Here is a 16,424-nt window from a genome sequence, read left to right on the forward strand (position 1 = left end):
TTTAAGATTGGAGATAAATTAATGTCTTCAGCAAAATGTCCATATCTGTATTTATAAATATATACATGAAAATGATCCAGTGTCCAGAAAATGCTTAGAGAATTAGATCCCTCTTTTCTCCTGCCTACAGTTAATTTATCACATCCACCTGTTGTAACTTGCTGTAAAGTGAATTGTGAACTCTCTGGGTCAGGGTCTATTTTTCATTGTAAGTCTTCTTAGTGTTTAGCACCTTGATCTTGATTAATGCCTGTAGGCATTTCTGCAAAACAGCTGTTAAATAGCAATCCAAGTTGTTCAACTCCTCCCATGCACTTCATGCTACTTTAAAAGTCAAACGTGTGGACAGGGCAGGTGTTCCAGGTGTTATGAAGGGAGTAATAGTATCTAAATTAGTGGGAGTGTAAGAAAGCTGACACATTCAACCTCTGGTAATTGAAGGTAAGGGTGAAGCAAGTCTTTGATTATCCTATAGAAGTTTTGATTGAAGGAGGTGTACAGCAGCAACATGTATACTTACTTTCTTTTCAAGTATGTAGCTAAATGAGGGGAGTGGGCTGTTATTAGATGGCAGGTGACAACTGCAAGATACATGTATGAGGAAACAACAGAAAAAGGCTTGAGCTGTGTGTAGACTTCATAATGCAAGATAAAGACCTGCCTAACTCCTGTGTTGGGGATTATTTCACATACTGATAGTTTTCTCATGTCCTATCTAACTTGTCTAGGCTCCGAGTTCTTTCTGGCTCAGCATTCCTTAGCTCACGAAAACAACTGCAGCTTCAGCTTCTCCGGGACAAAAGTTTTCTCCCTTTTCTCTGATACTAATTTACTAGAGTAAATGGCAGTGTATTATTTTGTATGTATATTTCATACATATAGCCTATATGTATTTTTCATACAGAAAAGGTAGCCTGGGACAAACCTTTATGTTTCAAGAAAAAGATGCAACATGTGCATAACATTCTTCACTATGGTAAAACAGGATTTTTTTTTTTTTTTTTTTAGGAGGGCCAGGCCTCCTGCGCTGCAGCTATTAGCTGCCCCTGAAACTTAGACAGTCCTTGTTAGGGATATGGACCATGAAACTGGTTGAAACATTGCCAAAGGAGAATCACCATGAAGTGTGAAGAGAAGATTCTTTGAAATTTTAGTAGTATTACGCAGCAGAGACATTACCATTTAATGCACATTACCTCGTGCACTGCAGGAGCTATCTCACAGTGCCCAGATAACAACAAAAAAGCAAAGGATCATCAAACATCTACTTGGAAGGGTGCATGTGTACTTCACAAGAAACTGTCTTTCATATGCAATACTAATTCCTGGAAATTAGAAGGTAGCGGTTTATGACAGTTCACTGTAACAAGACATTAAGTCAGAGCTTTCACTTAGTGCTGGTCATTTCACATGCAAATTCCATTCAGTTAGATATGGCTGTTGTTATACAAGCAAATCTAGTGACACAGCAGAAAAATTATTTCCAAAGTCTATGAGCTTGAATTTCCTTTGCCAGAGAAGCACAGTATTCCTCTGGTTTTGATTAAATACCAGCATTCTGTAGGACAGGCTAATGACATTTATTATCCAGTTCAATAGGTAATCACCTTAGAGTCTATTTTTTAATAACACCATGTGTTGTGACTAGCATATAAATCAAATGGAAAGTGTAACATTAGACAAATTACCCAAATCCTACATACTGCAGATGCAGGGGGATATGGGGAGAGCTATGGAACAGTAAAGGACAGAAGCAAATACAAGCAAATGCAAAAGGAGGAAAAGGAAGAAACCAGCTGCATTATCTTGCTGAATTGGTTGTAAAACACAAAGGAATGAAGTCATAAGGAGAATGAAATTATTGCAAGGGCAATGCACCTGTATTAATGCTATTGTATAGTAGTATTACAATTATATATTATACCTGTATAATTATTATCTATCAATAATGTGTAATTATATACTTATTATACCTGTATAATTATTATGTTATTATACCTGGATTAGTATTAATATATAATATTATAATATGCTACCTGTTGCTGGCATATAGTGATGTCTTCATGAAAGAGACATTTTAGCGACCTGGCATCACCAATTATTGCTGCTCCATATGGAAACTGAGCAGCTTTCTCAATGTGTATGAAAAATACATTTCAGTACAGTGACATGGCAAACCTAGGCAACAATAATATGTATTATGTGTAATAATAATAAGCATTATTATTACAGTAACCAATTGTAACTTGGTTGTACATTCAAAAATTGAAGTTACTCCTCTTCAGCTGTACCCTAGATCTAAGACGAGAGCTAAAGTAGTACTGCTTTGAGATTATGTTATACGGTTTTGAAAGAATATCAAGTTCCTTCGTAAAATATTACAGCAGTTTCCCCATGGATTTTGAGAATGCACTTGAAAATAAGCAGTAACAATGAAATTGCTGACAAATTGCAACACATGAAGTTTTACTCTTACAACCGTCTCTTAAACTGACATACAAAATGTTTTGCACAAGGCAGCCTTTTATGATCTGTGCTACGTCTGCTGAATTCTTTTTTGATAACTTAGATGCTCTATGAATTATTTTGCTTTGATTATTAAAAAGTAGTCAGTGGTAGAAAATTTAATATATTTCCTCACAATAAATAACAAAGCTTAGAGCAGTAGGAGATGGAGTCACTGTGTGTTAGACTCTTCAGTTAGCACTGATTAGACGAGTTAATTAAAGCTACCCTCATTTTATACATGCCTTCATGTGAAGTCTAACATTTACATTTTACTGCTTTCTTCTTCATAAATAAACATCATGCCATATAGCAGGCTAACAAACAAAAAGCCCTGTTCTTTAGTACTGACAGTCACACTGAGTTGCATCTTCAGTGCTGCTTAGGTGCACTAGCTGAAAAAAATGGTACAAGCTCATAAATTTTCTTACTTGCAGTGAGCAAGTGGTGTCTCAGGGTGACAAAAATCTCCACCTGCCAGGTTGTGTGAATTTGGGTTGTTTCGTCCTCTGGTGGGCAGGCTGTGGCAGCAGCGACTCTGGGTTTGCAGAGCACAGGGAACACTCTGGCTGCTTTCCATGTGTGTGGCTGTGTGAGTTGCACACCTTCCTCCTGGGGTCTGGTGGAACCACAGAACGGCTTATGTCCCCAACACCATCTGTGTGTAAGGATGTGTCACAAAAATATCTACCATACTGAGTTTTCATTTAATAGCAGCATGTAATTAATGAAGGTTAAGTGTTGGTCTGGTCTTCATATGATAGAAAGTTTGTAGTCACAAAATCCAAACCCAGACATACAACTACTTATGGGGCAGATTTAAGAGTAGAAGAAAGCATTATTGTTGCAGGTATCTCCAGTTTCCAGTCTCCTTACCCCGACTTCTCTAAGCAGCTGGCACTAAAAAAAAAAAAAAGTTTATTTAATAAAAAAAAAATTACCTTTAACCTTAATCATTCAGTATGTGAGGAAAGACTTCTGCACCATGAGAAACTAAAAAATGTTCCATGTGCGATACTACATATGAGCTTTACAGCCTTGGCTTGCATATGTTTTCCAAAGGTTTTATACTGATCAAAGACAGCTGTACTTCTGTTCACCACAGCAACAGTTTCACCACCCATTACCCCCCTGCCCTGTGTTTGTGACACCATTTTTGTTTGTTTCTGGAACCCCTGACTTGAGTCAAACACGCTTTTTTGCTGAGAATGCTGGGCTACTCAGTGCTACTGTTGGAAAACAGCAGAATCAGAGAATGGTTGCATTTAGAAGGCCTTACAGCGCTGTTTCCAAGCACTATGTTTTTCAGCCAATATTTTTCCCCCAGAAAATCCATGGCCATTTGAGAGGTGTTGTTTTTTTGTTTGTTTGTTTGTTTGGTTTGGTTTGGTTTGGTTTTGCATGCCAGAGTTATTCTAAATAGTTTAAAATTCTATTAAACTGAGATTTCAATATCAGCTACTATCTCCTCACACTCCTTCCTTTGAAGAGGGTTGCAAAATTTTTAAATAAATCACTTTAATACAATTGAAGCAGTTTGCAAGTAGATTAAAAGTACTACCATTTCAAATACAAGAGTAGCATCTGTTTTATTTTGTCCCTGCATAGCTACATTTAATATGTGAAGGTGTTTTCCCCATTCCAGAATAATAATGGAAATAAGAGTAGCATATCAGATAGTGCTGTTTGCTTTGCAATATTGCTAGCACAGAGCAGCGTGAAGAACAATACAAATACATATTTGCTTTTCTAAAGAACTTTCTAAATATTGTATAAGTATTTAACATTTATAAGGGTGCTGAGATTTGCTGGAATTATAAAAGATTCAATAAACAAACAGACCTTGAACATGAGAACTATGAAGGCTTGTTTTTTGATGAATTTGTATCTCAGTGGTTTGACTGCAGTGGAAACAGAGATGCAAGTCCTGACTGAGACTTCTAAGTGTTTGTGGGATAAAACATTCATTTAAGCCAGTTATTTCATAATAATCCATCCACTTGCAACAGTTACTTATATAAAAGCTATGTTTTGTCCTGGTACTGCATTTATCTACAAGGAAGTGCAAGGACAAGGACAAAGCATATAGCGCTTCCTTCACAGAGTAGGACTACGGTTAATGAAATGCCTAAAATTACAAGTACAGCATGCAGAAACCTGCTATGAGAGAATTTCAAAGACTGTCACAAAAGATAAAACCCTGCAGCTCCACTAATTTGGGGAGACCAGAACATGTCTGTGTGGTGTGTGTGCACCTGGCTCTTGGATCTGTTCTAACCCTTTTGGCAACATCTGAGTGAAGATGCCCATTCAGTACACGGGGTTTGCTGTAAAAATGATCAGGCTGTTGATCATTTGTAACTTTGTGTCAATCCACTTAAATGCACACCTTCAAGAGGAAATTAAATTGCTCATCTCTCCTAAAAAAAGGCATAGCAGCAATAGAAAAATACTTCGCAGAGATTACAGTGTATGGAAATAAAATTTTATGGGGAATATGCCTAAACTCCCAGGAGAGCTGTGAAGAATCTCAAGTCTCTCCTTCAGTGTATGTTGTTGTAGGTAGTACAGCAATAACGTCACAGCTCCTTGAGCATGGTGATCAGAAGCAGCAGCTAGTGGAAGTCCCTACTGAGACAAGGAAATAGAGTACAAACAATTTATGTTCTCCAACTGCTGTTCTGTGATTTATCAGTGCTCCTAACAATAGGAGCTTGTGAGTGCTCCTTTTAACTCCTGGTCACTTAGAGAACAAATATGTAGGGGATATAGCTAGTTTCTAGCTTTCCAAAGGCATCTGAGATGAGTAAAAGAAAGACCTGCTGGCTACCAGGGCATGGGGGAGGTTATTTTTAAAGAAGGGAACAATTTATTATGAATTTTAGTCAGACAACTGAGCTCAGGTGTAGTTGTGATTTCTTTAATGAGGTGATTAACAGATTAACAATGTTGCTGAAGATATACACCACAGTATATACTTTAACGGATAAATTAACCCCGTGTTTTGTAAACCATAGAAAACAAAACATTCACTGAACATCTGTGCAGACCACTAGTCTCATCCCCCATAGTGCTGCTCTGCTTCCTACCAGAAGTCTTTCCCAGTCACTTCATTTTAGCGCTATAGTTGTGAGGCATTTATGAGGAGTTTACAAAAACTCTGTCACTGGACAGATCTTTTAGCCTGTCTTTTGGTCATTAGGCATCTGAAGTGCACAGAGGAAAATACTTAATCTGGACCAGCGAAATGAAATGTAAGTTTGCACTCAGAATGATACGTGGCCCAATTCATTGCTTGCAAGGAAGGACAGACTTCTGACTGGCTTTTCATTTGCAGATTTACTGGGGACTAAGAGTTTTGAACTTAAACTTATTATATTTGCATTTTCCCCTTTTGTAAGCCAACAACACTCCAAGGTGTAGCACACACAAACCATGACGTGTTTGCAATTTGACCAATACATTAAATTCTGGTTCAGAACATAAAGGTGTTAAAAATCAGCTTTATAGGAGGGAGTGGAAAGAGCAAATACTCCCTTGCTTTGATTTCTAGCATTAAAAGGAGACTTTAGTCAGCAGAATATGAACCAAAGCTACGCATTCTAGATTGGGTTTCTCTCAAGCCTGAAAAGAGTTGTTCAGCTGCAGGTGATAAGAACTGCAAAGTTTCAGTGCAACCAGATAAGTTCTTTCCCCCAGCACAATGGACAGTTTCATCAGCTAGCGTGAACTGCTGCTGAGGCTTTCAGTCTCTTACCTGGACACACAATGGACATCTGATCCTTGTGTAGTACCGGGTATTTGTCGCAGTTTCTAAAACTTCAGCAAAAAAATGTAATTATTCTCAGTTACAATAGTTAGGAGTTTCAGTGAGAAACCCAAGCATGTTATTGTATGCTATATGAACACAGCAAAAGGAAAACCAACCCTTATCCTAAGGAGCCTACAAGCTTGTATTATGGTTAGGTTAAAAAAAGGAGGAACAAACAAACCAAAGAAAAGAGGAGGATGAAAGAACAAGGTTTCAGGGAAGACAAACATTGTGTGGGCGGGGATCAGTAATTTCAGCTCTTTGCTCAGCTATAGTCTAGAATTTTAGTCTTATCAGCCCACCATGTCTTCTTTTTAAGTTACCAGTAAATCTCATAACTATGTCAATGAATGAAAGATTTGGCCTACTGTTTGCTGAAATTTAAAAGCTAAGTCAATTTAAAATCGATTTGAAAACTGATCACGAATGTCCTAGGCAGAAAGTTTTCTTTCACGCTCCTAGGTTTCAGTTCTTGGATGAAAACAACAGTAAACTCACTTTGAAGACCTTATAAAAGCTGTCTCTGCAAAATCATATTTGCTTTCATCTCACAGAGAATATGATTCAAACAAACCACTTTATACATTGCAGTTTCATAACACTGAAAAAGAGTAGAAGCCTTTTAGAGAATCTAGCACCTAACAGCTGTTGCCACCAGAGTTGTGAACTCTACTTATGTAAAAACCTGCCAAAATATTAATTTTTAAATATGTACATTTTTAAGTCTTATGTTGACATCACAGCTTTTAATCAGAATATAGGTTTCCCCTGTTCCGGCTCCCATGGCCACGCCACATAGCAAGCTTTAAACAAAGTAAGGAAGCAGATAAACAAACTTAAGGGAGGAACAGATTTTTTATCTGAGATTTTAATCACGTCACTTAACTCTAATGAATGGAGACAATACTGCAAGAGCCAGGAGTTCTGAGTGCTGCAAGGGTAAACTCTGCAGTTTTCACCTGTCTTTGAAGTCCTTCCACACTGCTGCTAGGACAGGACGCGGAAAGATTAAGAAAGAGTCCAGGCAGGACTTTAGGAAGCAGAAGCAGGATACTATCAACATAATATTATTTTTTTTCCAATTTACTTACTCCATTCAGGGCCTCTCTACTGCTGGAATATAAAAGGAAAATAAAACAAAAAAACCTCTTTATGTAAGGAAAAAATAAGCATGGACATACTGTGAGCAGAAAGGGACTATTTAGGGAATTAGTGCTCCTGAGTATATGCAACCCCAATCTGAATCTTCAAAGGAAGCATCAGAAACCTTTAAAGTGGACAAATGGTTCCATCCCTTCCTCCTCTGAAACCGTAGCTCATTCTGTGAAAGCCTGTTACTGAGTCTTAGAGATCTTACCTGGTGCATCTCACTTCAGAGCCCAGCCCTGTTGTTTCTGGACACATGACATTTGCACAGTCTTTCATCTCAGCACAACTCCAAACAGAGGGTTTTTTAGGTGAGCACCAGTGCACTGCCTTCACATCACTGATCTTTGAGTCCTTGCTGAGGATTGATTGAAGGCCCAGCGGTCTAGCACATAGAGCGTATACATCTTTCTGTGTTTTTCAGACCTGTGATAATTTGAAGTTGAGATAAAATGATAGCCATTTTCAGTCGCCACAGAGTCCCTAACTCCAAGCTTTCACTGTTACAGAACTAGGAAATTCTTCCTTTTACTTGAAACCAATAGTAGCAGCCAACAGATATTTCAGGAGGGGAGATACCATTAAAATGCAAAACCAAAGCCTCAAAATGATTGAGATATTTGGCAGCTATCTTCATCCTTCCATCTGTAGTCAGCAGGCACTTTTTGGTCCTCTCAGTTCATATTACTGTGGACAGGACCCCTCATGCTCAGCCTCTGGAGTGGAGCCATGTCAGTAGATGTCTGTTACCCAGCATAACTCAGTAATGAAAGAAGAAAAATCCAATAAATTATCAACAGCCACAGTCCTTGAGTCACCCAGAAAATACCAATTGCCAGAAACAAAATGAGCCATACTGCAGAGGGCCCCTGTGTCTGTAACAACAGCAGTGGCAAAATTTACAGACATGGGAGATCAGACAAGTTGATAAACTTTTTAAAAGCAAATGATCTCACTCTCCAGGTCAAAGTAAAGAGGCACCTGAGGATTTTGTTACTCCTTTGTATACACAGTGAAGTGTTGTCTTCCCGTCATACTTACTATCCCCAGAGCAGCTGCTCCTGATGTAGAGAGGAATCTGTATAGACCAGATGCATATGCACCTACAGTTGCAGCTTACGGAGTTCTCTGGCAAAGCAACCCTGAACTGCACTGCTGGGGGGAGTTATTTTTGCTCATATTGTATTATATTGTAAAAGCTTTGCTTGTCAGCTGAGCTGGATCCTGCCCTTTCTCTGCTGCCCCAACGCCACCATTAGTGGAGCTGCACCCATGCTTCAGGAAGTCTCATTGTCTAATCTTGCTCTGAGCATGTCTATGCATCTTGGCAGTAGTAACCGTGGCAGCTGTCTGCATTATGAGCAGTGCCTGCAAGATGACAGGGCTGAGAAGTGACTTCACTGAGTCAAGCACTGTAAAAATACACAATAAAAGGCAGCACAGCTTAAATAAACAGGGAGAGGATGGAAGAAATCCTGGATTCGTAGCTGGAGAACAGAAGCACCAAAATTCAGTGATTTACATTGGGTTACACAAGGATGCACAGACCACGGGAAACACAGGTTACCAGAATCCTTGTTTGCTGCCTTAAATACAGGACAAGTTTCCATCACCTTTCCTCACACAATCTTAAAAACAATTGCTTTGAGCTTCGAGAATTCACACGTGGGATATTTAGTTAGTGGATGCTGGAGTGCATCTGCAAATACTGGGGTGGGACAGAGTCTGGCAGCAGCAGGTGTTTGAGATATCCACTGTTGACTGGGACTATCTAGCAATAAACTATGGGGTTGTTAGGGTGGGGTTCTCACCTGTTGTCCTTGCTGGTAAGACATTCACTGCCACTCCTGTCTCTCTTATCCCATCTACAACAACTAACTTCTCGGCCAAGTCCAGTAGAAGAGCAGCTGGCTCATGGTGGGAAGGACAGCAATCTTTGGCACCAACAAAGGTAATTACAGCCCCACTCAGCTGGTTGAACAGGGACACGGCTGTGCTGCTGTGCCTGTTACAGGAAACCCATGACCTTTCTGAGCCACTTCTGTAAAAATGTAAGTCCGAAGGGAAATTTGTCTTAGGTTTCTCCTGGCAATGGTCTGTTTTACTGAGAATTGTTGCTGTAGCTGGTTCTTCTTTAGGAAGGGCATCAGACAACACAAAGCACCGTGAACTGTCAGGTAAAGTATGTTAAATCACCTGACCTTGATGTCAATATGTCAACCGCTGTGAAATCACCGTGAGTCACCTCTGTGAAGTCTGTTAAAGAGCAGCAGGGAGAGCTGTGCTCTTCTAGCACTGGGCAAGAGGCTTTGTTAGAATAATGAAAGCATTGCTGCTGCTAAAGCAAATGTGCCCATCTCTGGGCCTTGTGGTGGGAGACCATTCAGACTGTCCCAGCCTTGCTGCTTTGTTCCCCACACATTCCCAAAGAAACACTGCACACACCTTCACTGGCCTTACTTGCCCCCACCCAAGTGATTTTCTGAGCAAACGATCTGCAGTCTACCAAGCAAAAAAATGAATGTTTTCACGTGATGTTTTTGTTTCGTTTGTGAGGAGGCTCACATTTCACTCCTGACAAATTAAATGTGGTGGTAAAAGGTATAATCTTGTGGATCTCAGTATGCTCCATTTGAGAAGAGAGCACTTGGAGGATGGAAGCATGGATGCACTTAGGAAGAAGCTTGGTAAAGATTCCCCTTCTGTCTGCTCCTCTGGAATAACTCAGCTTGCTATTATTTAGAAGACAAATAAAAATCAGTTTCCATATTCTGTACAGACAGATTGGACAGATTTTCTATTTTTTTTTTTTTCCTGTAATGCAAGTAAGCTGTCAAGAGGAAAATGACATGCAGAGAAGGGCCAGAACAGTCATGGGTTAATTTTATGGCATGGTGGGCCTCCCAGTTCCCACTGGTCTGCCCTTCTCCCTCTTGCACCTTGGAAGCTCTAATTGCAGGCAGTGTTGTTTATTGATTTTTAGCATAAGGTAACGTGTTAATAATCAGAGGAGGTCAAAGTAGCTTTAGGTCAGTCTAGAGAGGATATAATGAGACATTAAGGACGTGTAGTGGATTAAATATCTGATTGTGTTTGCAATGAAATCAGAAGTTCTTTTGACTTTAGCAGCAAAAGTCCCAGCCATAGGAAGGGAAATGAGTACTATTTCTTTATCGGAAGACAAAATTACTGTCTTTAAAAAAGAAAAAGCAAGGGTTTGAAAAGTCAGAACATTAAAGTATTATCTAAATATAGTTTTATGGGATAATATTTTTTGTGCAATGTACTTATATTTGTCTCAAGTAAGCAATAGAGGCATAACTTCAGTGGGATGCTGAGAAAGCAATTGTATTCCAAAGCAAAGTTTGAAGATTTTTTTTCCATCTTTCCTATGAAGAAGTGGACTCTGAAGAGCAACTTCAGTCCCTGGGAAATAATAGGCCTGTTTTGGCTTCTTTTTTTTTTTTTTTTAATTTATTTCTTACTTAGCCTTTTTAGATCCAGTAAAAAAATGAACACTACAAGAAGATCGCAAAATTTATAGCAAGAAGTGTTCCTGTAGCCTATAGAGTTGTCTGAGAGCACCTCCTGCTGTAGTCCAGTCAGCAAAATATTTTCTGTATGATTCTTCAATGAGGGGTAGTACCACAACCCCACTATTTACCATCTTCATCATTTTCTTGTTGTAGGTGAAGGCGATGTGAGTCTGAACTGGCAAGAGATCAAATTGTTTAATTGCATTTAGCTACATTTAATGTAATCATTTACAGCAGATCTGATGCTGTGGTCAAAATGGATATTTAGAGCAGTAATTCCAGAGGCTGGCTCCTCTCCTGTGTACAATCTGTAGGTATATTCTAAGATTATGCTATTTTACATAAACTAGCAATACTGCATAGTATTATATTATGACGTCTTGTTGGCTCTAAGGATTCCTAACATATTGATGTTGCAATGGAATTCTATAAAACAAAGATGAAAAATGATGCTATATTTACAACCAATATAACACATGAGCACTTGCTGTCTGGTAGCATAATGAAACTGCTAACTCAGGTAATTTTGCCATTACAAATAGAGTGAACATACTATTACTGTGTGATAATAGTGCAAGATATAGCTTATTCTTGACTGAACTTGACTTTATTGTGTACATCTGCACAATTTTTTTCTATTTATTCTGAAAACAAGACAAATAGGTTTGCTATGTGTATTGATAAAGTTATGTTCTTAAATATTTTATTGAAAATGGCTTAATCTTTAGTATTTTCAAGCATTCATAGTCCATCCTGTCTGCCCTCCTTCCCTCCCTCCCTCCCTCTCTTCTTAAGAGAGCAAGAGAAATAAATGCATCTTTGTGCGCACTACACATATATGTATGAAAAATAAACTTCCTCGCTAGCAAGTAAACCCAAGAACAATGTTGCCAGCAGCTGTTGTGCTTAAAGCCCAGTTGGGAACACTGTGCTGTTATGAGCTCTCAATGCTCTTCTCAACATCAGTCATCAATGTGCCAGAACAATGTATTGTAAACCCAAATGCCCAGGCCAGAAGACCACAAAAGCTCCTCTGTCTTGTGCAAGGGAACTGAAAAGAGGCTTTCACAGTGTTGCAGAATATGCTGGCAGACTGTGCCAGGTCAGAGCCCTCAGTGTTCCAGAAGATGTTCTGGTACAAGGAGGGCAAATCTTGTCTAATCCTTGGTTAAGAAACTACTATAACTGTTATTTTTTTTTTTTAAATGAGAAGCATCATATAAATGTGTCAAAGACAACCATCACATAATTACAGGCTGCTCAGAGTCTGCATGAAGTGCAGTAGCTGAGAAACTGAAGAGGTCTTTGTGCTCCTTCCAGCAGGAGAATGACATCTCCTTATCTGCTCTCACAAATAAAAAGCAAGGCCTATCTTTTAAAAACAAACATCCACCTATTTCCTCCTATCTTATAAAATTGTCGTTTCTATAGTCAATCATTTTTGCAAGCAGAAAGCTACAAAACCAAAGAGTTTTATAACAACAATGGTAGTTTTTCTTAAAGATGAAATCACAAGCTATCTTTGATTTTTGTAGGTTTTGAAGGTTTGTAACCTTCAAGTCGTTGAGAAGAGTTAACCCTCCATTGGGTAAAATGGCACCGATGTAAAAACAAATAACTTCTCATGGTATTGTCCATCTAAAAGGGAAGGTGCCTACTGGGATATTTAGGAAGTTTTGCTAGACATCAGTGGAAGCACTGAGCAACAAGATGTCAGAAAGAGGAAGATCACAGAATCACACAGAGTCACAGAATGTTAGCGATTGGAAGGGACCTCGAAAGATCATCTCGTCCCATTCCCCCTGCCGGAGCAGGAACACCTGGATGAGGTTACACAGGAAGGCGTCCAGGCTGGTTTTGAATGTCTCCAGAGAAGGATGTAGAATACTGTTTTTTTGTAATTTTATTTTAAATGAAATTACATTCAAATACAGCCCAGCTATATTAGCAGAGATTTAAACAAATGTTTAAAGCTAACGAACTCCTATAATTAATCTCTTAGCTTCACAATTATTTTGTCATTGATATTGACTATAAGCTCAGACTAAATACACACTTTTGTATTACCCACATTCAAAATCACAATCATGTTAAAAAAAATACAAAAATGTCCAAAATTTCACTTTCCAACCTAACTTTTAAGAATAAAAACATTGAAATGCCTTCATTAAAAAGCCATGTTTAAATGATTTATGGCTGTACAAAAGGTTGTTTAAAACAAGCATTATAGGATGTGATCAAAGCAGTGCTAAAAATTTGAAGCAGTCCTTACACACACTTTTATGGCTAGATTACCAATTAAAAACCACTTTCCACTTAGAAAATGTACTCTTAAAATCACTAGAATTAAAAAAGCCCAAATACTTGTGTCTGAGAGACATATTCTATGATGCATACTCACACTCCAAATTCCCAAGACATGGAATGCTACTGAAACAAGGGGTTTCCTTGTGCTTGCTGTACTTCATATTTGGCTAAAAACTGCTTAGAAAAATAGTAGAAACACATCCTGCACTTGATGATGTGAGCAGTCCACATGTTGGAAAAGAACTGAGTACTGCTGACTAAGGCAACTGAAACAAAGTATGGCTTAAGTGCAATCTGGTTAAGGCAGAGTACATATTTTTGAAGCTGTTACTACTTCTGCTTACACTTAAAAGCGCTAGTGCACTCCAATGTGTTTAAGAACTTTGATTAAAAAGACCTGGTGGAGCTGAAGGTGCTTCACAGAGATAAATCTAAAGAAACTCATTACAATGAGCTAGACAGTCCCTCAAAAAAACCTTTGTCAGCTTCATATTATTACAGCCATTCAGTCCAAAGCTTCAAATACATGTTCTAACAAGACAAACAAATCTGTTAAGCACAGCTTTCTCAAAATACCCATCCCTTATTTGCCCCCTGCAAGGCACAGCTCCCACTCTGGATCAGGCATCATCAGAAATTTTACGTGAGTTTGGCAACATTTTTACCTAGTAAGTAAATAATGTCCAGTCCTACCCTTGCAACAGATATAGAATTAGCCCTTTATGAGGCCAAATTCTGTGCAATATTATGCTGACCTTAATGTAATGGAATATCTGTGGCATCAGTTTGGATTTTGAAGTCGAGGCAGGATTTGGCCCATTTTATCACATTAAAATAAACCGATCCACAGCTTCTGTTTGAAGAATCAATAGATTAAACAAAGTATTTGTAGCACTTTCCATATTTGCTACATGAAAAGCCCCACTTGCCCCATTTGACCAGTTTACAATTATTGTTTATGCTTTCCAGTGCTAAGAATTTCTAGGTTACTCACAGAAATACATCAAAGCTTGGGAAAGTGTAACAACATGTGCATCATATTGTTGCATAAGCTTATGCTTAAAAATACTAGAAAGTAGCTGGGCTCTGATCATTCTTTGGCTTGAAGCTGCAGCCTCCTTGGATAGATCAGTTCTTCCATTTGTTGGCATCCCAAGCCAGGAACCAGCCTGTGAATGTCGGGGGTTCATGTCCCTGCTTCACGATTACAATGGGGGTCCCCTTATCTCTGCCAGAGGGATCTGTTTCAATATAGCGCTTGGCTGAAAACAGAGAGGAAGTAAAACATGTAATATATTAGTTCATTCCTTTGATATTAAAAATACATTAAAAGCCCCAGTGAGAGAACCCAGGGCTACTATAATGCAGTATTCAATTAAATTATTTCAAAGGCAATGAGATGACCAGGTGATTGCTGATTTCTCCAAGCTGCCAGTGAAGAAATTTTCCACAAGGTTAAAACAGAGATTGCTGCTCTGATCGGTTCATTGCCATACAGCTGGTTTCAGCTCTTGAACAGGAGGAAGAATTTGCTGGTGCTGTGCAGATGCACAAGCTTCATTCACATTTTTCCTATGTAAAAGCTAGTATTGTTTCCCTTGACATCACAACATGACATCAGTACATATCAGAAACACAGTTAGGTAACCCCAGCTGTTCCAGGGAAACATCTGCAAGCATTTTTAGCACAAACTTTGTCAGAATGGCTCAGCTACTTGAAATCACACCAGAGGTGACGTCTTTTTTCAAGGAGGTGCACTCCGCATGAGTTGTCTTGATTTATTCTGCAATTGGAATTTCCTCCTCCAAATTTAATTCAGTGAAGGGTGGCAGTGTAAGGACTTGAGGATTTGTTGGCATTCCTTTGACTATATTCATTAGTGTAGGGTGCAGTTCAGTAGGTATCTTCTTTTAAATTCTTTATCTTTGCAGTTTCTTTTCATTGAGCTTTCCTATATATTCTTTAAAAAGCTCTGCAGCCTAGCAATGCTATCTTGATTAATTTTACCCTTTATAAACTTACAGATAAGAAAGATACGACGAGTTTTAAAGCACATGTAAAGGAAAAAATCATCTTCTCCAGGATTAAATCCTAATAGGCTCAGCAACCCTTTTAAACACTACCCTGTATCCCCGAAAATAAGACCTACCTCAAAAATAAGCCCTAGCATGATTTTTCAGGATTTTTGAGGATGCTCAAAATATAAGCCCTACTCCAAAAATAAGCCCTAGTTACAGTTCATAAAAAAAGTCAATTTAAATAGTGTCCAGGAAGCTATACATGTAAAAAAGTAATAAGTTTTGGAGCAAAAATTAATATAAGACCCTGTCTTATTTTCAGGGAAGGAGGGCATAAACATAACTAGATTTCTTCTACATCATCTTTTTCACTTCTTTAAGCAATATTGATGCTACTTCACCCAGAATTCTGCCAAATTGATTTGACTTACCAGATTTAACAGATTCCTGTCGCTCAGTTTCATTAGCATCCTTCCCAATCCAAACAAAAACCTGCAAAGAGAGAAGAGAAAGATATAGCTCCCATGTTGTGATAAGGAAGTTGTGTACAGCAGGTAAAGTACAAAATAGTTGATTCCACTAAGAATATAAGAATATAAGAGTATACACTATGAAAATACTGAAGAGATACAGATCTCTCACACACCCTTGCAAAGAGAAATCTCTGAAACCTCCCTGCTCTCTTGACACTGGAAGGCCAGACCTTTATGCACTTTGATGGAAGGAACTCTAATTACCTTTTCCACAGATACCTTTTACAATTTGCCAAGGAAATTGCTCTTTAGGTGCAGGTAAAAGCACTTAACAGGAGCTGTCTCTAGTTTGACCTCTGCATGCCCATCAACACTTGTGCCCTGTGATCAGTGCTACCCAGGGTCACTGCTGGATAACCCACTGAATAACCCAACAGCCTGAGCCTCGATCTTTTTTTTTTTTTTTTTTTTCTGTCAAGGATCCTCTTGGAAACCAGCTACATGTCCTGGACTTCTTCTTACCTGAGTCAGTATGTCCCACTTACTTTCCATCCAGCTCTTCCACCCACCTTCCCCAATCACTCCTTCCCACATGGACTTCGGACATTCCTTCTCATTTCCAAAAAC

The 16,424-nt window shown here is 38.7% G+C and overlaps 1 protein-coding gene across 1 annotated transcript in view; it reads right to left on the reverse strand.

Annotated features, from left to right (window-relative positions):
• Positions 1-12,878: 12,878 nt before the first annotated feature.
• The window catches only part of SCIN (scinderin), a 50,605-nt gene continuing 47,059 nt past the window's right edge, over positions 12,879-16,424 (reverse strand). Inside the window, exons 15-16 of the mRNA XM_082046831.1 lie at positions 15,756-15,816; positions 12,879-14,567 (exon numbers count right to left, since the gene is read on the reverse strand). Of these exons, the coding sequence (XP_081902957.1) occupies positions 14,434-14,567; positions 15,756-15,816 (195 nt within the window). The 3' untranslated portion in view covers positions 12,879-14,433. The remainder of the gene's footprint in view (positions 14,568-15,755; positions 15,817-16,424) is intronic.

Source organism: Streptopelia decaocto, assembly GCF_964273445.1.
Source record: "Streptopelia decaocto genome assembly, chromosome: 2".
In the NCBI taxonomy this organism is placed as follows: Eukaryota; Metazoa; Chordata; class Aves; order Columbiformes; family Columbidae; genus Streptopelia; species Streptopelia decaocto.